The sequence below is a fragment of the Rhinatrema bivittatum genome, chromosome 8, assembly GCF_901001135.1.
Source record: "Rhinatrema bivittatum chromosome 8, aRhiBiv1.1, whole genome shotgun sequence".
In the NCBI taxonomy this organism is placed as follows: Eukaryota; Metazoa; Chordata; class Amphibia; order Gymnophiona; family Rhinatrematidae; genus Rhinatrema; species Rhinatrema bivittatum.
Genome location: NC_042622.1, coordinates 187998479 through 188021572, shown reverse-complemented (window position 1 = coordinate 188021572; position 23094 = coordinate 187998479). Strand labels below are relative to the sequence as shown.

Sequence of the window (23094 nt, the reverse complement as noted above, 5' to 3'; positions counted from 1 at the left end):
CCAGGTTATATGGGGGTGCTGGGAGGCATAACCCAGCAGTCTGGACTGATCCTGGTACGTACAGCGAACTGTTCTTTTTGTTAGCATGGTTTTACTGCTATTGATTTTATATTTCTTGATTTATTTTGGAGAACTGGTGAAGTTTCTCTTTTTCCTTTGTTACACTGCGTACAGTCTCTGGCTTGTTGTGGTTTCCAGTTCAGTTTTTTCTGCACATTGCTAGTTATGCTTTATGGTCTCTTTATTCTTTGTTAGCTGAGAGTCTGCACATGTGACTGAGGTGAGGTTTTCTGCTGTCGTATAGTTTCTGTGTAGGGCTCTATAGCAGCCTGACTTGGTCCGTCTTCCTAATAGGAGGTGCTTTGGTGTCTTAAGGCCTGGTGTAATATTTTCAGTGTTGCCTTTTCTTAGGTAAGATAGATACTGTTTGAGTGCTGGAAATTGGTGTTTTGGTATAGGATGTTTACTATTTATGCAGTTTCTGTTCAGACAGAGTACTTGTCTTTCCCTTGTGTCATTCTTAACAATAAAAATAATACAGGACCTTTATTTTTTATGTGCGCTGTGAATTGTAATGAGCAGTGTGTCACACTTGTGAGCGTGGTCTGTCAGGTGTGTCGTGATGGGAAAAAGGTTGAGAACCACTGATCTAGGGGACACTCAGGAACCTGGATTGGGGGAAGTTAATTGTAATCATAGCTCACCAATGTTTTTGATTACAGGGCGTGTCTTAGAGTAGAAGAGGTATAATTTTCTTTCCAAGTTCTAAATAATTCCAAACAGACATAATTAATCATTAGGCAGCCTTAGTGCTGAGGTGTAAGTTTATTTTCAACAGAAGACTGATGACATGAAAAGCAAATTATTAAAACCAGCCCACTGTAATGCAAAATAGGCCAACATGGCGCCTTTAAATCAACCCAATGTACTATGAATGTTTCAGTCACTGGCTAAAATACCTGGGTAGACTCCGTGATGGATGCGAGCTGTAAATATTCAGAATTACCCCAGCCAAACAAGTCCCCTTCTTCAGAAACTGCCAAACAGAAATCACCATAAGTGGATATCTGGATGATCTTCACGCCCGCGATGTCACCGCTCAGTTTGGTGGGAGCACTGGTAATATTGTAATGACCAAGACCTGGCATGGCAAAGACACAAGAAGACATGTATAAACTACAACATGTCTCCGGTGCCTCCCAGCCCACTAAAAAGGACACTTGAGAATTCCACTATATTAGGGAGTTTTGTGAATGTTGCTTTGTATTAAATGTATGAAGCATTTCTGAACATAACAATCTTAGGCACTGCATAAGAATTTGATGGGTGTAGCTGAAGGTACTTCACCACACAAAGGACTGGAAGGTTCATCTCTGTAGTTAGAGCAGGCTTTGAAGAAATCATCCCAGTAACATAATATGGCAAAAGAACAGTGTCCCTTTTGTCAGGTCTCTCACTTTGGTAAATCACTGCAGGTTCACAGCTTCATCCCACCCAGTCACTAAATAGCACACCAGATTACATGAAACAGACGCAACATGAGCAATGGCGTAAATACCTTCCCACAGAGAGAACTGCCTGCTGCCAACTCAAAAACACCAACTCTCAACTTACATACACTCAGCAGCACTAGAGAGCAGAGGTCACAGTACAGCAGAGGCCTCCCTGAAAGATATGCATCCCTTCCCCACAAACAGGCTCATTCATTCCAATACATTTGAGGTACACTGCTTGTACATCTTTTAGGAAGCTCCTGACAATGACTATTTCTTCACTACCTAGAAGCATGTCCCAAATGTCTCATCTACTTGTCAGAAAATTCCCATTGAATATAATGGGTGCTGTTGATAGGATAGCTCTGATAATGGAGCATTTCTAGTGCTACCCTCTCTGTTAGAGCTAGTAATATTTGAATTCCACACTAAACATTGAGCATCGAACCCCGATCAACAATTAATTCAATAAACATAATTGAGGTAATATTTCACCTGTCAAATCACTTATAGGAAATAGTACCAGATAAAAATGTGCTTAAGATATTGTAATCTACAGGCTCTTGCCCACAATAGGCTTCAGCCAATATCGTGCATTAAAGCACTTAAGCTCACGTCATATACCTTTTCCTTTTACATAACCATATAATTTAATGAAAAACCTTTTTTTTCTTTCAAAATAGGAGTTTAAAACCATTCATTATTCCTATATTATATCACTTAATTGTACTTATCTTATTTATTTATTTATTTATTTAACAACTTTTAATATACCGACGTTCGTGAGGCACATCACGCCGGTTTACAAGTAACTCAGTTAAAGGAGGAAATTACAATGAAACAGGGGGCCGGGGGATGGGAGCAGGCCAGAAAGGGGGGGGGGGGGGGGGTAAGGGAGACAGGAAGGAGAGAGGGAAAGATAGGTAGCATGAGTGAGAGTATAAAAAACAACCGTTAACATAAGAAAATGAACGGAACTTATTTACAGAAAAAGGAATATTTACATTAGTGACAATTAGCATAGGATTGATTATAACGGACTAAATTGAACAATTTTGTAAAATTATAGGAAGATAAAAGGGGAAGGGCGGGCAAGGAGAGGCGAAAGGGAAAGCCTTGGGAGGGGGGGAAAAGCCTAAGGAGGGGGGAAAAGAAGGCCTAAGGAGGGGGAAAAAAGGGAAAGCCTTAGGAAGGGGGGGGGGAAAAGGGCGGGTGGGGGTGGGGGGGATTATGTGGGAATGTATAGGTTTGGTTGGTTTCGGGGTAGATTATGTGGAAATGTTTAGGTTTGTGACTTATCTTAATGAACCCCACTCCTTTCCGAACTCAGGAATAATGAATGTTTTTAAACTCTTATTTTGAAAGAAATAAAAAAGGTTTTTTGTTAAATTATATGGTTAGATAAAAGGAAACAGCATATGACGTGAGCTCAAGTGCTTTAATGTACGATATTGGTTGAAGCCCATTGCGGGCAAGAGCCTGTAGATTACAATATCTTAAGCACATTTGTATCTGTTACTATGTCCTATAAGAGATTTGACAGGTGTAATATTACCTCAATTATGTTTATTGAATCAGAGCTAGTAATGTAACACAGTAGTCAGAGATCCAGATTCCGTTTCCTTCAGCATCACTCACTGGGTGATATTAAGCCTTTCATTAAACCTCCTGCTGCTCAAGAATCAAATCAAATCAACATGTATTTATAGCCTGCCTTTCCAATGGCATCTCAAGGTCAGGAACAATAGATTAAAACACTTTCATGTAAGCAATCTGATGAAGGACCATTGTAAGCCGGTGCATTAGTCTGACTAGAGGGGTGTGGAACACCACTGCCATGTAATTAATAAATACAAACCCAAGACTGCTGTTCTAACTTATTGTATACTCTCGCAAGACAAGCTTTACTGTAGATCTTGGTGAGTTATCACGGGGTAAAAGGAAATGCCACTTTTGCCCAGACATCTACTTCTACACCAAAAAAAACAACCTGTTTGTCCATCAGCTCCCCATCCGCACGCATAGACCTCGCCTTTGTCTGTCCTGAAGAGACTGTGGTCTTGTCCACAGGCAACCTGCAGGCAAGAGAAAAATAAATAGGCTTAAATGTAGAACTAGAGACACTATCCGCAAGTAAAAGCCATCTGCTCTGCTCATTTGTACCTGCCACAGAGCCAAGTCTTATTAGCACCCCCCACCGCCCCCAATGTTTGCCTGCATCTGTGTCTCTCTCTCATGCAGGCTTGAATTTGGTTACTATTTTGGCACCTGTCACTGCTAGAAATCTGTTCTAGATGTCCATCACCCTTCTCAGCGAAAAACTAAATTTGTCAATATTTCTTCTAAGCCTCTCTCCCTTCAGGTTCGTATAAAAGAAAATTGGTTCTTACCTGATAATTTTCGTTCCTGTAGTACTACGGATCAGTCCAGACCATGGGTTATGCCTCCCTTCCAGCAGATGGAGACAGAGAAAAACTTGAAAGGCACCCTCACTTAACCTGGTGTGCCTCCTGCATCCCTTCAGTATATAGAGTATCAAAGCAGAATAATATTAGCAATGAATCAAGCAAGAACAGAACTGCAAGAATGAACATATAAACATGTAACCTGTAGCTTTCTTTTCTTAGTGTGCTACAATAACATAACCCGAATATGCGCGCACGTACTTTACAGATCCCCCTGCTACCCACTCTTAGTCTTTGGGGGGGCGTCTGCACTGATCCGTGGTACTACAGGAACAAAAATTATCAGGTAAGAACCAATTCTCTTTTCCCTGTACGTACCCGGATCAGTCCAACCATGGGATGTACCAAAGCTTCCCTAAACCGGGTGGGACCTCGCGAGTCCCACGCGCAGCACGCCACTGCCAAAATCACCAGGCGCCTGAACGTCCAAGCGGTAGTGGCGAGCAAATGTGTGGAGCGTCTTCCAAGTAGCAACTCTATAAATCTCCTGAGGCGATACCAACTGGCATTCGGCCCAAGAAGCTGCTTTTTTTTTTTTTTTTTTTAATTATCTCTTTATTAAAGTTTTTCAAAATTACAAGAAGCTGCTTGAGAGCGAATAGAATGGGCCCTTCAGGCCCTCAGGAACAGGTCGTCCTTTACAAAATGTATGCAGACAAAATTGCTTCTCTCAACCAGCGGGCAATCGTCGTTTTAGAAGCCTTGTGACCTCTTCTGGGACCGCTCCAAAGGACAAACAAATGACCTGAGAGTCTGAAAGAATTTGTGACTTCCAAGTAGAGTAACAAAGAACGTCGAACATCTAGCCGACTAAGCTCTTGTATTTGTGGAATATCGTTCGATAAATTAGGAAAAGCCGGGAGCTCAACTGACTGACTTAAATGGAAAGACGTGACCACCTTCAGCAAAAAAGACGGAACAGTTCGAAGGGAAACCCCCAACTCAGAAATTCTCAAAAAAGGTTTCCTACAAGAGAGAGCCTGTAACTCAGACACTTTACGAGCTGAGCATATAGCCACCAAAAAGACCATTTTCAGCATGAGATCTTTCAATGTCATCGTTTTAAGGGGCTCAAACGGCGGATCACACAATACGCGAAGTACCAAATTAAGACTCCACGAAGGACATACTGGACAGACAGGGGGCTCTAAATGCCTTACTCCCCTGAGGAAACGCACCACATCTAGATGTGACGCCACGAGCTACCTACCAGAGTGCCTAGGGCCGCTACCTGTACTCGGGAGTTAAAGGATAAACACTTGGCTAATCCATTTTGCAAAAAGCTTAACATCTGAGCAATCGAAGCGTGCCTGGGAAGAATCTCTCGCTCACGACACCACATCTCAAAAACTCGCTACATTCTAATATATGAGAGAGAGGTAGACATTTTCCTGGCTTATAACAATGTAGTAATAACCTTCTCAGAGTACCCCTTCTTCCTCAATCTCCTGCTTTCAAAAGCCAGGCCGCTAGACAAAAGCGGTCTGCCTGGTCAAAAAATATAGGACCTTGACGAAGAAGATGTGGAAGATGCCAGAGTCTTAGAGGGCTGTCCACGGCCAGATTGATTAGATCCGCAAACCACGGGCGTCGAGGCCACTCAGATTACACTCCCTGGGTGGACGTCTATCTTGCGAAGCACCTTGCCCACCAGAGGCCAAGGAGGGAACACGTACAGGAGAACCGATGTGGGCCAGGGAAGTACGAGTGCATCGACCCCCTCTGCGCCATGATCCCTTCTGTGACTGAAGAAGCGAGGAGCCTTGGTATTGTCCCGCGTTGCCATCAAGTCCAGGTGGGGAGTCCCCCACCTGCGAGAAATGAGATCCATTGCTCAGTCTGAGAGCTCCCACTCTCCACGAGCGGTCACCTTGTGGATGGCCTACACACAGCAATCCCTCGACTTTGCCCTGATGAGCCAATCGTCCAGGTAGGGATGAATGAGAATGCCTGGTCTCCGGAGGGACGCCGCCACAACCACCTTGACCTTGGTGAACGTATGGGGGGGCGGTCGCGAGCCCGAATGGTAGAGCGCAGAATTGTTAATGCATTCCCAGGACCATAAAGCGAAGGAACTTTTGTTGATCCTCGAGAATGGGAATGTGCAAGTATGCCTCCATCAGATCCAGAGAGGCCAGGAATTCGCCCTTGCGTACCGCCGCAATGACAGAACGCAGAGACTCCATGTGAAAGTGCGGCACCTTGAGAGACTTGTTTACCTTCTTGAGGTCCAAAATTGGTCAGAAGGATCCCTCCTTCTTTGGGATTACAAAATAAATGGAGTACCTCCCTTTCCTCCAGTGTTCTGGAGGGACCAGTTTTACAGCTTCAAGAGCCAGGAGACATTCGAGAGTCTGACGAACAATCTGCCATTTGACCTTGAGACCGCATGGAGAAATTAAGTAGAAATCTGAGAGGTCAAGCAAATTCCAAAGCATAGCCTCGTTCTATTACGCTTAGCACCCACTGATCGGAAGTAATTCTGGCCCACGCCTCATAAAACTGGGACAGGCAACCTCCAACCCGAGGGATCGAGGAATGGGCTGTCCCCATCTCATTGTGTAGACTTGGAGGCAAGAGAGGAGGAAGAACCACCCTCCCGGGAGGTTCTACAGCCCCCAAAAGAACGAGGTCCAGGCTTGGCCTCTGGCCAACGGTTGTCGCTGCCCGGCCGCCTGTGGCCTGTTCTGCCGAAACCTCCATTGTCCCCAAAACGAGAGCCGGAGGATGGAAACCCTCTGGAGGGTTTTGGTCTGTCCTCTGGTAACTTGTGAACTTTGTTCTCCCCCCGGGACTTTATCAACTGCTCCAAATCATCACCGAATAAAAAGCCTCCTTTAAACAGAATAGCCCTAAGTTGAGCCTTGGATGAAACATCCGCTGACCAGTTTCGGAGCCACAAAAGACGCCTTGCCGACACTGCTGACTACATGGTGTGAGAGGAAGTGCAGAGCAGGTCATACAGTGCATCCGCTCCATATGCCACCACAGCCTCCAATCGCTCCGCCTGCTCTGATTCTCCCAGAGGAAGAGATCTAGACATCAGCAATTGCTGGACCCAGCACAGGCTCGCCCGCAACATATAACTGCTACATACCGCCGCCCGGATACCCAGGGCCGACACTTCAAATATGCGCTTAAGCAGGACTTCCAGCTTGCAGTCCTGAAGATCCTTGAGAGCCGCTGAACCTGCGACTGGAATAGTGGTCCGCTTGACAACAGCCAAAACCGAAGCGTCTACCTTAGGGGACCGTAGGAGCTCCAGAGATTCATTCAATAACTGATAAATCTTATCCATGACCCGACCAACCTGCAAACCAGCATCCGGAGCATTCCACTCCCTGGTCATCAGCTGATGAAGCATGGGATGGAAAGGAAAAGCCTGGGTCGGCATTCACAATCCCACCAGGACTGGGTCCACCGAGTCCTGCGGTGGAACATGTGGGAGGAGCTCCACTTCAAGCTCAGAAAGAACTGCAGGAATGAGGGGTTCTAATTCTTCTCTCTGGAACAGACAGACCACCTTAGGGTCATCTCCATCCAAGGGGGTTTGTTTCCCCTGCTCTTCTTCCAATCCCCCACCGAACGGGGAGAAGAGGAGAGGCCCCTGCATTTATAGCCGCACTACCCGGAACCTCCAGAGCGGCTGTACCTCCTGAAGCCAAAGCACCTTTTAACTTCGCAACCCATAGAGATGCGGGCACATCCGTGTGCTTGGCTACCTTGGGGGACGATCCCTGCACAGGTCTCACCGGCAAAGCACCCCTCCAGGAAGGCAACAGGAGCAAATACCGGCCCTGGAAAGCCGCGCGGACGATTCTCCACATGCCACACACAAAGATGGCCATGGCATCGTGGGGGGGAAAAACAGCTCAGAACACGGCAAAAATAGTCAAAAACGCGGTGATTCGGATGGGGAGGGGTCCTGGATTGCAGCCGACCAAAAAATAATAATTTTCAAAAATTTTGATTTTTTTTTCCCCCTCAATTGCTGAGGATCACCACGGGGTAAGAGAGGGACCAGACCACTAGTAATCTGTTCCCCAGCTCCTTACCTGACTGGAGCCCCGCAGGATTACCAACCCCAGCTCCAATAACCTGCCTCCAGAGGGGATGACCCCACAGGATCTAACAACCCCCTGGGAGGATTGGGAAACACTCCCTGCTGCAGAAGAAAATTTTTTTTTAAACTCGCTTGATTCAAAACTTTATAGCTAGTTCACTCTTAGTTATTTCAATTGATAGCCTAAACCCCAGAAACAGGGCAAGACTGCAGGGTTTGCACCACCTCCATCTGCTGGAGACAGAGAAATACTAAAGGGATGCAGGAGGCACACCAGGTTAAGTGAGGATGCCTTTCAAGTTTTTCTCTGTCTCCACCTGCTGGAAGCTCCCTTCCCGCATAACCCATGGTCTGGACTGATCCGGGAACATACAGGGAATTACCTTCCTTGTCTTTGAGCTTCTTATTCTATAGAAAATCTTACTTTGTGGTACCTTATTGAAGGCTGCTACATATTTGACTATTTCTCTTCTTTCTGCTAGAAAGAACATCTTTAGCTCCTTACGTTTTTCCATGTAAGGCGTATAGTGCAGGCCATAAGCCTTAAGCTTTTCTAGACATGGTCTCCAGAACTGGACACAGTACTGCAGGTGGGGCCTGATCACAAATCTATTCTTCCTCCTTCCTACAAGTGAGGCTTCCTGCTTAGGCATCAATGCATACTATTAGCCTTCCCCACTACTTTGCTACACTGACAACCTTCAGCTCATCACAGATGATGGTCTGACTGCCAGTTCTTTGGAACTGGTCTTTGGCCCTTGAATTTCTGCACCTCAAATGCATGACTGAATAGTTTGTTTGGGATTAAAGCAGAGTTACCAAATCTTTGCCCATTCTTTCAAGTTTTTTTTAAGTCATTCCCCCTGGCAAGCCCACTCTTTTGGAGATTTTCCTGTCACCATGGACTCTGCTGTTCTGCTGCCAATCTCTTGAGGCAGCCAAATGCACACACAGTTTTATCCAGTTAAAAGGCACTCAACTACTGCCAATATTGTATTTGTTAAAAGGAAAGCAAAACGCCTGCACACCAACAAACAAAATCTCTTTAAAATTTCTGGGTAATAAAGTAATTCAGTCTGAAGTTGATAGACTGTAAGGATGGGTATTACCTGCTCTCACACGGGCCAATACAGTAAAGTGCGCTCCGGCAGAGAGCACTATTAGCCTGCGTTTGGCCGCGCATTTTCGACGTGCTATTTTTACCCCTTATACAGTAAGGGGTAATAGCACATCGAAAGCATGCAGCCAACCCTCCCGAAACTAATAACGCCCGCAACATGCAAATGCATGTTGATGGGCCTATTAGTCATTCCCGCGCGATACAGAAAGCAAAATATGCAGCGAAGCCGCACATTTTAATTTCGGCCAGCACCGGGGAAGTGTACAGAAAAGCAGAAAACACTGCTTTTCTGTATACCCTCTGACTTAATATCATAGCAATATTAAGTCGGAGGCCCCAAAAGTAAAAATAAATAAATAAATAGAAATTTTTAAATCTGCCCGCGGGTTGGAAGACGGACGCTCAATTTTACCGGCATCCGTTTTCCGAACCCGTGGATGTCAGTGGACTTGAGAACAGACGCCGGTAAAATTGAGCGTCGGCTGTCAAACCCGCTTACAGCCGCCACCTCCTTTTACGCGGGCCCTCATTTAAATTTTTTTTTTTTTTTTTTACTGAATCGCGTGTCCAGGAGAGTGGCCTGGGCGTGCGCCGGGAGAGCCGGTGCTCCCGCAGGTTTTTCTGTATCGGCCTGACAGTATATCATTGTAAAACCTTCCAGTAGACAATTCAAAGAAAACCTACAAACAAGTTTAGCAGACATCATATATTTATTACAAGACTAATAAAGGTTTACTAATGCAAGCTTTTAGGACTATTAAAGTATCATTTCCAGTATCATTTAACAGATTTTTAAGAAAATAATGGGAAAAAAAACAAACTTCTCCAAGCTGAATAGAAATGTTTTAAATAAATAAAATATTATTAGTGAGCTAATTCAAAATCACCAGCTTTTCCTGCAGCTCCTCAGCATCTTAGAACCAGATCACTTGAAACATGAAAACAGCTTTTGTTATAAATCTTTACAGAACAAAGCTACTTCCATTTAGAAATGTTATTTTCATAAAGAAAGATATTTTAATTTTTTTTTACAAATCTGGCCTTTTTTTAAAAAGACAGTTGTGTGAACACTTAAAGGAAAATTGGTTCTTACCTGCTAATTTTCATTCCTGTAGTACCATGGATCAGTCCAGACCCTGGGTTATGTCATCAATCCAGCAGAGGGAGGCAGAGAAAACATTCTAATGACTCTGACATATACCCTGGAGCACCACCTGCAGTCAATTAGTATTGAGCAGTATCAAAGCAGAGATTTAACTAACATATTAACTAGCTATCTAAATAGGAGAACGAATTTCCAACTCACAAATCCTAAATGGAAGCAGAATTCCAAAAAAAAAAAAAAAAAATCTTGGGAATAAACAAGAAAATATTAAGAAAAATAGATAGCATGAAAGGCGGTTTAATCACCCAAACAGTGAACGAGCGGACTCTCGGAAAAGACAAATATAATACACAGACATAAAGGTTGGGCGTCTGGACAGATCCATGGTACTACAGGAATGAAAATTAGCAGGTAAGAACCAATTTTCCTTTCCCTGTACATACCTGGATCAGTCCAGACCCTGGGATGTACCAGAGCTGATTCAATTAGGGTGAGACCCAGAGAGTCCTGCTCGGATAACACTCTCTCCGAAGGCTGCCAAACGTGGAGCATGAACATCCAAGCGGTAATGACGAGCAAAAGTATGCAACGACTTCCAAGTCGCTGCTTTACAAATCTCCTGAGGAGAAACTAACTGACATTCTGCCTAAGAGGTAGCCTATGACCTAGTAGAATGAGCTCTCAACCCTTCAGGAAGGTCACAACGAGCTAGAAGATAAGCTGAACGAATTGTGTCTTTTAACCAACGAGCAATCGTAGCCTTCGAAACCTTATGACCTTTGCGAGGGCCACTCCACAAAACAAATAAATGATCAGACAATCGAAAATTGTTTGCAACTTCAAGTTAACGCAACAGAGCTCGTACATCCAATTTTTTAAGATCCCTAGAGGAAGGATCCAAATGATCTAAAGACGGAAAAGCCGGAAGCTCTATGGACTGATTTAAATGGAAAGAAGATACTACCTTAGGTAAAAAAGATGGTACAGTCCGTAATGAAATTCCTGTATCAGAAATTCTAAGAAAAGGCTCTCTGCAAGACAAGGCCTGCAACTCTGAAATTCTACGAGCTTAAGAAATGGTCACAAGAAACACCACCTTCAATGTGAGATCCTTCAAAGTTGCATGATTGAGGGGTTCAAAGGGAGCCGAACACAGAGCCCTAAGAACCAAATTCAAACTCAAACAGGACAAGGATTCCGAAATGGAGGACGTAGATGTTGCGCACCTTTGAGAAAACGTGCTACATCCGGATGCGCAGCCAAGAATAATCCCTGAATCTTACCACGAAAACATCCAAGCGCTGCTACTTGTACCTGTAAGGAACTACAGGACAAACCCTTGGCTAAACCGTCTTGTAAAAACGATAAAATATCGGATACCGAAGAGTGAACTGGATCTACTTGATGCTCATTACACCAAGATTCAAAAACCTTCCATACCCTTGCATAAGCCAAAGATGTAGAAGGTTTTCTAGAATGCAATAAAGTAGTCACTACAGCATCTGAATAGCCTTTATTCTTTAACCAACGCCTCTCAAAAGCCATGCCGCTAGAGAGAAGCATTCGACTTCTTCCAAACAAACCGGACCCTGAGACAGAAGGCAGGGAAGATCTCGAAATCGAAGGGGACCATCCAGTGCTAGTCTGACCAGGTCCGCGAACCACGGACGGCTTGGCCACTCCGGAGCCACTAAGACAACGTCGACTTGTTGAACTTCTTTCCGACGCAGAACCTTGCCGATTAGAGGCCAGGGAGGGAATACGTAGAGAAGAACATCCCTTGGCCAAGGAAGTACCAGAGCATCTACTCCTTCCGCTCTTCTTTCCCTCCTGCGGCTGAAGAACCGAGGGGCTTTGGCATTCTGAAATGTGGCCATGAGATCCATTGTCAGAGTGGACCATCTGTTGCATATCATTTGATAGGCTTCCTCGCACAGTTCCCACTCGCCTGGGTCGAGATAATGCCGACTGAGAAAGTCGGCTTGAATGTTGTCCACCCCGGCAATGTGTGAGGCTGCGATGCTGAGCAGATGTTGCTCCGCCCAGGCGATCAGCTGTTTGCTTCCTGAGCTACCAGGAAGCTTCAGGTTCCTCCCTGACGGTTGATGTACGCTACCGTGGTCGCATTGTCGGAAAGAACCCGAACCGACTTCCCGCAAAGGAGAGGTTGAAGAGCGATTAAGGCTAAACGAACCGCTCCGGTCTCTAAAAGATTGATCGACCACTGCGCTTCCTCTTCGGACAACTGACCCTGAACAGATGTATTCTGACATACCGCTCCCCAGCCTGAAAGACTGGCGTCGTTAGTGACCACAGTCCATTCCGGAATCTCTAGTGGTACACCTCGTTGCAGATTCGCTGTCTGTAACCACCAATCTAGGCTGGAACGAGCCGTCTCTGTAAGAGGAAGGGGAAGGTGGTATAGTTCCGAAACCGGATTCCAGCGTGAAAGCAATGCAGACTGAAGTGGTCTCATGTGCGCAAAGGCCCAGGGAACCAACTCCAGAGTAGAAGTCATTGAACCTAAACTATCAAGTAATCCCGCACACAAGGAATAGGAATAGACTAAGTCTCGAATTTGTGATTGAATCTTGAGAAGGCGATGCTCCGGAAGGAATGCTATCCCTTGACGATTGTCAAACCGTGCACCCAAAAACTCCAGAGATTGGGAAGGTAATAGGTGACTCTTGTCTTCGTTGATCACCCAGCCTAGAGACTGCAAAAGGCTGATTACCCTGTTGATTGTATAATAACAAAGAGATTCCGACTTCGCTCGAATCAACCAGTCGTCCATGTACGGATGTACAACAGGCCCTCCTTCCTGAGTTGAGTGGCCACCACATACATTATTTTGGTAAATGTTCTGGGAGCTGTGGCTAATCTGAACGGGAGAGCCCTGAATTGATAATGTTGCCCTAGAATGCAAAACCTGAGAAACTTCTGATGATCGGCTCGAATGCCGATATGAAGATAAGCTTCGGTGAGGTCGAGAGATGCTAGAAATTTTCCTCTGTGAACCGAAGCTATGACAGACCGAAGAGTCTCCATCTGGAACTTTGGAATCCTTAGACAACGGTTGACCCTCTTGAGATCGAGAATGGGACGAAAGGTTCCTTCCTTTTTGGGAAGAAAATTGAATAATGACCTTTCCGATGTTGGAACTGGAACTATAGCTCCTAGGTCGCTTAAACGCTGTAGCGAGTCTTGGATTATGAGACGCTTTTGTAGGGAAGAACAAGGTGAAATTAGGAACAGGTGGTGAAGTCGCCGAACAAAATCTAAAGCGTAATCTTGATTTATCACTGATAGAATCCATTGATCCGACATACATCTGGCCCATCCTCCGTAAACAGAGACAGCCTGCCCCCTATGACGGGAACCGGAGAAAGGACTGGCCTTATCTCATTGGACGGACTTTGTGCCTCCTGAGACTTGGGAAGTTCCAGGTCTACCAAAGCGGCGGCCACGAAAGGACTGAGACCAATTCTGTTGTCTACCTGAAGACTGTTTAGCTGGAGGAGCCGACGGACAAGAAGAACGAAACCTTCTGTTAGACCAAAAACGAGAGCGAGATGAAAAAGAGCTTCTAGGCCTAGGACAGTCCTCTGACAATTTGTGAATCTTATTTTCCCCTAGGGACAAAATTAAATCTTCCAATTCCTTACCAAATAATAATTTTCCCTTAAAGGGTAAAGCCCTTAATTGAGCTTTGGAGGATGCGTCTGCAGACCAATTCCTCAACCAGAGAAGTCTGTGAGCCAATACAGAAGCAACGATAGAGCGAGCCGAGGTCCTAATGAGATCATATAAAGCATCTGCACTATAAGCAACTGTAGCTTCCAGTCTACCAGCCTGAGCAACTTCTTCTTCAGAGAGGGAAGAATTGTTTTGTAAAGCCTGGACCCATCTTAGTCCAGCTCGCAAAGCCAAGCTACTACACATGGCTGCCCGCACACCAAGAGCAGAAACCTCAAAAATTCGCTTAAGCTGAACCTCCAGCTTACTATCTTGGAGATCTTTAAGAGCCGTAGCCCCAGTTACTGGAATAGTTGTTTTCTTAGTGACGGCTGAAACAGCGGCATCCACCTTAGGAAATTTTAAAATTTCCAAAGCTTCCTCAGGTAATGGATACAATTTTTCCATGGCTCGTGCTACCTTAAGCCCCAACTCAGGAGTATCCCACTCCCGGTACATAAGGTCAGTGAGAGAAAGATGAAAAGGAAATGATGTCGTGGGACCTCTAAGGTCAAGCAACACTGGGTCAACGTCACCCATCCGAGAATCCTTTACTGGAACCTAGAGACCCAATTCCAGTAAAATAGCTGGAATTAAGGGACTAAGTTCCTCTCTTCTAAACAGGCGGACTACTTTGGGGTCATCCCCATCCGCAACATGAGGGTCTGAACTAATACTCAAAGCAGGGTCTTCATTTAAATCCCCCTCCGGCAAGGACTTGTCCGGGATTAGGTAAAGAGCCAGGCTCAGAATCCTCTGAAAAAGAAAAAATTGTCTGATCCGGACCCTGACGAAGGGGACGCTTCGGAGCTGACCCCACTCCCAAATCCGTGGGACTAGCCCTTTTTGAGGAACGTGGCCTTAACCTCTGTTAGATGAGAGACTCTTATGTCTCTTATGAAATTTCTTAGATTTAGGCAGAAGAAGAGGAAGAATCTGAAATCTCCTCCAGGCTTTCAGCTGATAAATATGGCCCTGTTTCACGCGGCTTGTCCCACCCAGGGACCGCCGGCTGCGGCAACAGCGGAGGCGGGTCAGGAGCACCCTGAATAGCTTGTTGTGTCGCTACCCTCAGAGTAGACAGGAGTGCCTCAGTTCCCGCACTGCAGCTAAAAGAGTCTGGGGCAGGAGAGCAGCTGGGCCGAGTTTTTAGGGCCATGCGAAGTGGCCGAGTCCCTTTTTTTTTTTTTTTAAATAGGCAAACTTGATGAGCCTTCCCCCCCGGGGACCCAAAAAGCACGAAGGAAGGCGATCTATAATAGCCGTCAGGATGAAAGAAAAGAAATAGATGCCTGTAGTCTTAAAACAATCCTTTATTGCAGTGGAGACACAAGGGTAGCCCGACTCTGGCCGAGTTTCGCCGTTTCAAAACGGCTGCCTCAGGGGCTTACAATAATCTTCTTGAATTCATTAGTTATATATCGACTAAGAATATAATGTGATCATATAAAGAGCTGTATGATCTCTTATGTTGCGTCTTGAAGCATTCGCGATAGCAGAACTCCACTAGCAAAGGCAAACTTGATGAGCCTTCCCCCCCGGGGAGACAGGATGAACAGAGACTCTCCCTGGAGAGACGCGCGCGTGCATCTCCACAAGTGCGGCAGGCCGCGCCTTGCGGCATTATAAAGAAAAAACGGCGCAAAATAAAAAGTATGAAATAAACTAAAAAACTAAAAGAAACCCCGGCGAAAAACTAAGGCACGGGCCCACCGAACACCAAAAGGTAAGTAAACAACAATTCAGCTGTCAAGAATTATTATTATTATTTTTTTTACCTGACCGAAATGCCTCGTCCCCCAGGAGCTGCTCCAAGTAGGGTGAGTGAGCCGGGCCCCCCGGTATCACCCCTGCCAGGAGTGGTTGCTGGGTACAAAACCTCCCCAACTCCGGCAGCCTCAAAAACCAGGAGGGATAGTCCTCCCAGGACTTGGCAACCTCCCGGGAGGCAGTGAAACGGCTGTGAAGAAAAAATAAAACCTTTTTTTTTTTTTTTAAATAACTTAAATGAAAAGAACAGGCTCTCTTCAAAAGAAAAAGAAAGCCTGCAAAAAATTAACTCCTAAACACCTGACTAAAAAATAACAAACTACCACAGACTGCAGGGGTTAGGGACGTCCACCTCTGCTGGGAGACAGAGAAATACTGATGGACTGCAGGTGGTGCTCCAGGGTATACGTCAGAGTCAGTAGAACGTTTTCTCTGCCTCCCTCTGCTGGATTGGTGACATAACCCAGGGTCTGGACTGATCCAGGTACGTACAGGGAACTTTTTATGGGCCTTATTCACAAAGGACTTTCTCTCCAGCAGAATGAAACCCTATTAATTTTTATGACATGATTTGATTTGTTGCATGTTATTATTCAGTTATTGTATAGGAACCATAGAAAACAGTTAAGGAGTTTCATAATCTGCTGAATACTAAAAGGTTCTCTTTGCTTACCTGGACAACTCGACCATCAAATTCTTCTACTCTGTGAATGAGCTGGCTTTCACTGCAGCATGAAGCAGACATCGGGAAGATAAAGACAAAACATTTTGCTTTTAACACACATAACAAAAGTCCACAGTTCTGCTTATGGTGGAAACAAGAATTACAGAGACTCTTTTGGTTACTTTTGTATTTGAACAGGTTTCAAATATAATTCTGAAGCTTTATTTTCGTAAAGCCCAGTTTTTTTTGTTTTATGGGAAACGAATTTGGATATATCCAATCTACCCAGGAGAGAAGAAAGTCGTTTCTTGCTACGTGTCAGGATGTTTTGGCCCTGGGGGCTACATTTTTGTTTAGATATTCCTGCAAGTGCATAGTCACATATGTTGGATTAGATATCAATTCTTTTCTCCTGATCAGTTACATTTTTTCCTTGATCAAAAGAAGTCTGGCTATTTAAATGTGGCATTCATAACTGTAATATAACCATATAACACATTCATGCTTTTTCCTTACATGTATTTTGTTATTTTGTTTCTACAGATTTAATTCTGTATCTCTACCCCCTTTGGTGGTCTAAGGATGTATATATTTTTTTCTTTTTCTTGTCATGATGCATATTGCATGCTTTGTATTATTGTTTTTCCTTCCTTTTCTTTGCAAGTAATGCTATCAAGACCATCAGATTTTCAGCTCTTTGTAGACACCTCATCTGGACACCTCATCTGGACAACCCACTTACAACCCACTTGTAGTGAAAGCCACCTCATCTGGACAACCCACTTACAACACACCTGTAGGGAAAGCCTCCCGCGTGGATGCACTAATTCTTTAGCTCATGCATTACTGATATCTAAACTCATAAACATTGGTCACTGTTCAGCTCATCATTTATTTTTAGTTATCTCCACATGAATCCACGTTATTTGACAGCCCACCTGTTTGATTGTTCCACTTGTGGATGCATTAATTCTTTAGCCCATGCATTACTCATAACCAGGCACATAAACTTTGGTCCCTGATACCTGTATATCCCAAATTAACACATCATTTATTCTTAGTTATTCTCTACATGTTTCACGCATCATAACGAGTTACTGTTGTCTTTACATATATATTTTATACTATTCTATTTATTATTTATTTTATTTCAAGTTAGTTATTTACACCATTATCTATTTTATTACATGTTATTTACTATATAGATTCTCATCATTTGATGAGTCACTGTTGTTTATTTAATATTTATTCTCATGTTCTGAAACTCCGTTTATTGTAACGCCTCACCGCGATTGTTTTGTTTTATGTAAACCGACCTGATTTGATATTTGTATCGAGAACGTCGGTATATAAAAATGCTAAATAAATAAATAAATAAATAAATAAATAAACTCAGTCTAAAAGCATAAAGAAAAGTTCTCTCGCTCAGGCAGGCACATGCTGGACAAGACAACAGAGATGCAAAGAGACCTCCAGCAATCTTACTAGAAATAGGAGGTTCCTCCTGCTGCTGGGAGAATCCAGTCCATGCCAGTATCAGCAAAACTCTGCCTCTGGTAAGAAGCCAGGAGCCGACATTACTGCCTGCTGACACAAAATGGATGCTCCGAGCAGCAGGGATTCCATAAAGAGTCAAGGGATATGAGACAGACATTCAAATATCTGGCAGGCTTATAAAGGCATCAAAATACAGCATTTTCCATAAAAGAATGGGAAGCTCAGGGACAAGGGGTCGTTATACGGTGCTAGATGGAGGGGGATGAAAAGCAGGCTCTCTCTTTTTCCTGAGTATTTGTCTTGCCTAAATTGTCCTGTGGAGCAGGGATTCTGTTAATTGTATTTGTATGTCTAGCAGCACTATAGAAATAACTAAGTAGCAGTAACAAATAGTTTTTCACTAAAGGTGTGAACACCTGGAACAGATTTCCAGCAGAAATGATAGGCACTAAAACAGTAACCAAATGAAAGCACTGCTAGGACAAATACAAAAGGGACCTTAGTGGTGGGTCAAAGGTGGCAGGGGCTCAGTGATCAATTAGGATTTGTGACAGCAAAACAGACAGGACACAAATGGACAAACTGGACACACCAAGTGAGACTTTTCTACTGACATCTTTTATGTTTGTATGTTAAAGTCAGATTGCTGGATAGCCATATAGGCTCAAGAAAAGCTGACCATGCAGCAAAAGAAGAACTTTCTTGTTTATAGTTTGCCATAGTATTTTAAAGGATAACTCATCTTTGCTGCTTCTAAATAGCAGTATCACAAATGGAAAATAGAAAGATCATTTTTACTAAAAATGGACAATTGCAAAGCCATAAATCACTATATATACACACCAAGCAAATTCTTATTCATCAGATAATGAAGATAGATAGAAAACTCAGAAACTGCAGGAAGTTATTGGTAATTATTTACTAACTGTTGAATATGTTCAAAATAATTAAGGTCAATAACACAGATTCTACACCTCCACTTCCCTCTTCTGTTCAGAAGAAAGTAGGGCCATTTGCTTTGGTTTCTCACCTGTAAGTTTCACCTTCAATAACCTTCCTGCCACACTGCCCATATGAATTGTTTCCCATGCTGAAAACTGCAAATATAACACCAGCAATCAATATTGCGCATAAACTGCATTGTGCTGTCTATCCTCCCCCATATCTGAAAATCTCTCAGCTAAAGAGAATAATTCCCATCCACATAAGCGGTTCTCATGATCAAGTACAAATGCAGCACCTGCAAGAGAACAAATTGTGACAGCCAGCAGGATACGACAATGATTCTAACGAGTACTCTGACCACACTGTGAAATATCTTGTGGTAAATCACAAAGAATCACTGCAGCATCTTCTCAATTAAAGGCTGATATTCATGATTCTAAAAAGGACAGACCTCATGCCCAGTGCCTGAAAGTATCTCTTTGGCTGCAAGAAACCCCTCTTCCCTGCCCCCCCCCCCCCCCCAATAAGCCATTGAGCTGCTGTAAAAAATCTTGCTCCTCAGCTGTTAAAAAAGAATCCACTGAAAGAGGCAAAGTATAGTAGATTCACAGCCACGTGGGCTAGAAGTCTGCCTGTCAAACCTAGAAATGCAGGCTCATGCCCTCCACTATCACCAAATTATTTTCTTTTTAGGCATTCTTCTACAGATTAGTAAAATAATGCCTTAAGTATGTTGTGTTTGTCTGTCTGACATAGCATCCCCACCCAAACCGTGGCAGCTATGGACTTTTACTTTGCACCACTGAAAGCTAGTAATGTTATAGTGCCATATTCCAAATTTTAGAGGCTTTGGCAGTATAAATCCAGGGCAGGAACGTTTGAGAGGCAGGACTGCAGGAGATATGGTCTGTAACCGGCAGGAAATGGAAAGGGACGCTGTGCTCACAAGGCATCAGGACAGCCACTTGGTGTAAAAAAGGGACATAGTCCACTGCGAACTGCACAGCTCTATGGAGATGAGACCAGCAGTGACACAGGCAACAGGCGTGAGATTAAAAAAAAAGAGAGAGGAGCATTGGGGGTCTTGAACAGAGTTGAGATACAGTGAGATACAGCGACTAGAAGAAACTACTAAACGTATACTCTAACTGGGAATATACCTTTTGATACTTGTGGTTAGACATGGGAAGGAAGGGGAGCTGGGTAGAAATTAAGTGCGGAATTTGTATGCTCATCAGTCCAAGTTGATAGCATATACATAAGGAAAATGACGAAACCTGTTGTGGATGAGGAAAGCTATCTTAAAAGTGGTCGCACTCTATGGCTGGCAGCTGGAATACACTCTTTCAGCGTGGACGGGAATTACTAGCCTTTTTCTGCCATCATGTTGCTATGAATCCATGCACCTGAAACCCAGCAGCAGTTCATATCTCTTCCCCAATTCCATCATTCCAACATAGATGCAAACAGCAGACAGAGAGTAAGATTTTTAAACCAGGTCAATAAGGTATGCACTTTGTTAAATGAGCACTTATTCAGAAAGAAACTCAACCTGGATGGGCTACCATTTTGGGCAGTATGGAATTTGGTCTTTAAATTAATTTAAATTTTTTAAAGTTTCAGAATACACTCAAGTTTGTTTAATTATTGTGGCACACCAACCTTTCACCTTCTTCCCTCCCCTCAATATAAATACTGATGTATTTCTCTCTCTCCCCGCCCCTCCAATTCCACCCCAAGCAAACTGGTGCCTTCTTCTCCCTCTTAAATAAAAAAAAGTTTTCTAAATTCAAAACAGAGGTCTTTGAAAATTACTGTTGCCAAAAGATCAAAGTCCCTGTAATGGTTTTGGTTATCATAAAAAGAATCTTCTGAAATACCTAAAGTTACAGTATTCATTACATAAAAAAAAAATACCTCCTTCATTATTTGTCAGGATGAGAGAGTGAGCCCGTCCACAAGAAACCTGTAAGACCAGAGTCTCCTGAGGTCTGTCCAATGGTAGTGGAACAGGAGATGGCTCCAGGATGTATTCATATCCTCTTGCTTAAAAGAAAGAAAGTTATTTTTAACTTCTACTACATGTAAACGAAGAGCCCTTCTCAACAAACATAAGTACAGTCAAGCTGAGCAGACCAGTGGCCCATCTTGCCCAGCATCCTGTTTCCAGCATTGGCCCCAGAGTTATTAGTAACACCCAATAGACTCAAACCAGAACTCCTCTGAGTGCTTCCTGTAGATATACAAGTGTTATATATAAGATTTATAAGATAGCCATGCTTACAAGAAACACAATTCTGACAGAAGGAAATCCCAACACAAAAGCAATATTTGATTTCTTAGCTCATAATGTTGATTTCAAAATATTCTTGATTTCAAAACACATTTGTTTCTGCCCAGCAATTGAGGGTGGCATAAATAACATTTACTGAATGTTATATTACAGTGTAAATCAGACCAAATACCTGGAAGCTGAAGAGAAAATCAGCTCATTACTAATGCACTTGTCTGTCATACAAGCATGAATGCTACCATCATAAGAACATAAATTAAAAGAAGTTGTCCCCCTTCCTCCTCAAATGCAACTGTCAACATAATAAACAAGAATCTCTGGAACTTGCAAATATAAAAATTATTATGATGGTTATTTTTTTTTAAAGGTGCTTACTTCTGTCTCTTCTGCTCCTATGAAATCCAATCTGAGAATCCTTATTCAAACCCATACCCCACACTTTGGTGATATCCGCTGTTTGTGAGGACAACAATGTGAATCCATAGCCACAGGCTACAGATGAGATCTGTGAAAAGAAAATTTAATAAACATCTATTAGGAACACTAAACACCACATACTTTAATATCTCCTGCATAACAGTTTCCCTGCCCTTCAAGTCAAAGGGTTAAGCTGCTTCAAAGGGTTCACAAACGCTTAGAAGGAGCTTAACATTTACACCTAAGATTACAGAGATTATTTTAGGTATAATTATTGTCTTCTATTGACAAAAATATATTGCTTATCAATACTACATTTAAATAGCTTATCTGTAAGCAGGAGAATCCATTCAGCATTTTTTTCCAGAGCACAGCACACTTAAGAAGGTGGCTGAAAAGACTGAGCTATCTTTTTCTCAAGTAAAATTCAACAGATGTTGGATCAATGAGCAGTCAATGTTATGTTAGTTTTAACTGTAGTGACTCTACATCATTCAGTTAAGCCATCGGTCAACTTAGAGGCGCCCTCTAAAGGTTAAGGGGTAATGTTACTTCTTGCAGTGAATGGCGAGCACTTTACTACATGTCCGCTGGTACACTGTGCCAGGAGAATTGCCAGTAGGGTAGCCACCTCGCTCAGGTCAGCCCAAACAGATCCAGTCCTCATTTTTACTTTAGGACATGTTGGGAGATGCAGCTCCTAATATTCCTAGGGCAATCAGAACGACAATAATGTGGCAAAAGCCGGCCTAGATCAGTCTGTTCGGGTTGATTCGGGCACCCTCCTTGCCTGCAAGAGGCCTTCAGCACCAAGGATACCAATTGCTTCCCCCTGCTCCTTCCTTACTTTCTCCTGCATGTCCAGTCTGTACGGTGTAAGCTGCAGCCTCCTGGGCTTCTTCCCGCCTACATCCGGTACCACGAAGCTGGGGATGCCCAGCGCCCCCGTGTAAGAGAACCCCCAGACGAAAACCCGGTCTTTGCGGCGGGCCCGCTCCCCCACATATTTAAACACCGGCAGCTGCTGGTCTGCCAGGCTGTCCCTCGCCAAGCGTGCCGAGCTCCTGGGGGTGAACGACCCCCGCCGCGCCGCAGCCTTCCAAGGCCTGAGCTGCCTCAGGGCGGCAAGAGCCATAGCCCTACCAGGCCTCGGCTGACGTTCAAAGCTGCCGGTCTAGCGTTCGCCGGTGACGCAACTAGACATGCGCCGTGGCTGCTCGCGCGAGGGAGCCTGGGGAATGTGGTTCACAGAAACGGTCGCGCTGGGCTCGCCTACGTCACGGTGAACTACTCCCCCTACGATGCAACAGGGGAGAAGGGGCTTGGCAGGAGACCAGAGTGGCCCGAAAAAAAAATGGCGGTGACGCCTTAGCACTGCGGGGTCATGAGGTCGGCCTGGCCTGGTGTCCACAGGCTGCCTGTCTGGAGCGACTGTCATTTAGTAACAGAGAAATAACTAGAAAAGAGATTGGAGTGAATTCTTGCAGTGAATTGCCATTCACTGCAAGAAGTAACCCCTGGGGTTAG

General features: G+C 44.1%; 1 protein-coding gene across 2 annotated transcripts in view; it reads right to left on the bottom strand.

Annotated features, from left to right (window-relative positions):
- The window catches only part of RCC1L (RCC1 like), a 53095-nt gene extending 30221 nt beyond the window's left edge, over positions 1-22874 (bottom strand). The window contains exons 1-7 of one of the 2 annotated variants that reach the window (XM_029612481.1): positions 22415-22874; positions 21526-21655; positions 20775-20903; positions 18943-19009; positions 16425-16476; positions 3484-3568; positions 960-1141 (exon numbers count right to left, since the gene is read on the bottom strand). In XM_029612481.1, the coding sequence (XP_029468341.1) occupies positions 960-1141; positions 3484-3568; positions 16425-16476; positions 18943-19009; positions 20775-20903; positions 21526-21655; positions 22415-22702 (933 nt within the window). In that variant the 5' untranslated portion in view covers positions 22703-22874. The remainder of the gene's footprint in view (positions 1-959; positions 1142-3483; positions 3569-16424; positions 16477-18942; positions 19010-20774; positions 20904-21525; positions 21656-22414) is intronic. The other variant, XM_029612480.1, reaches the window with a different exon arrangement.
- Positions 22875-23094: the final 220 nt, after the last annotated feature.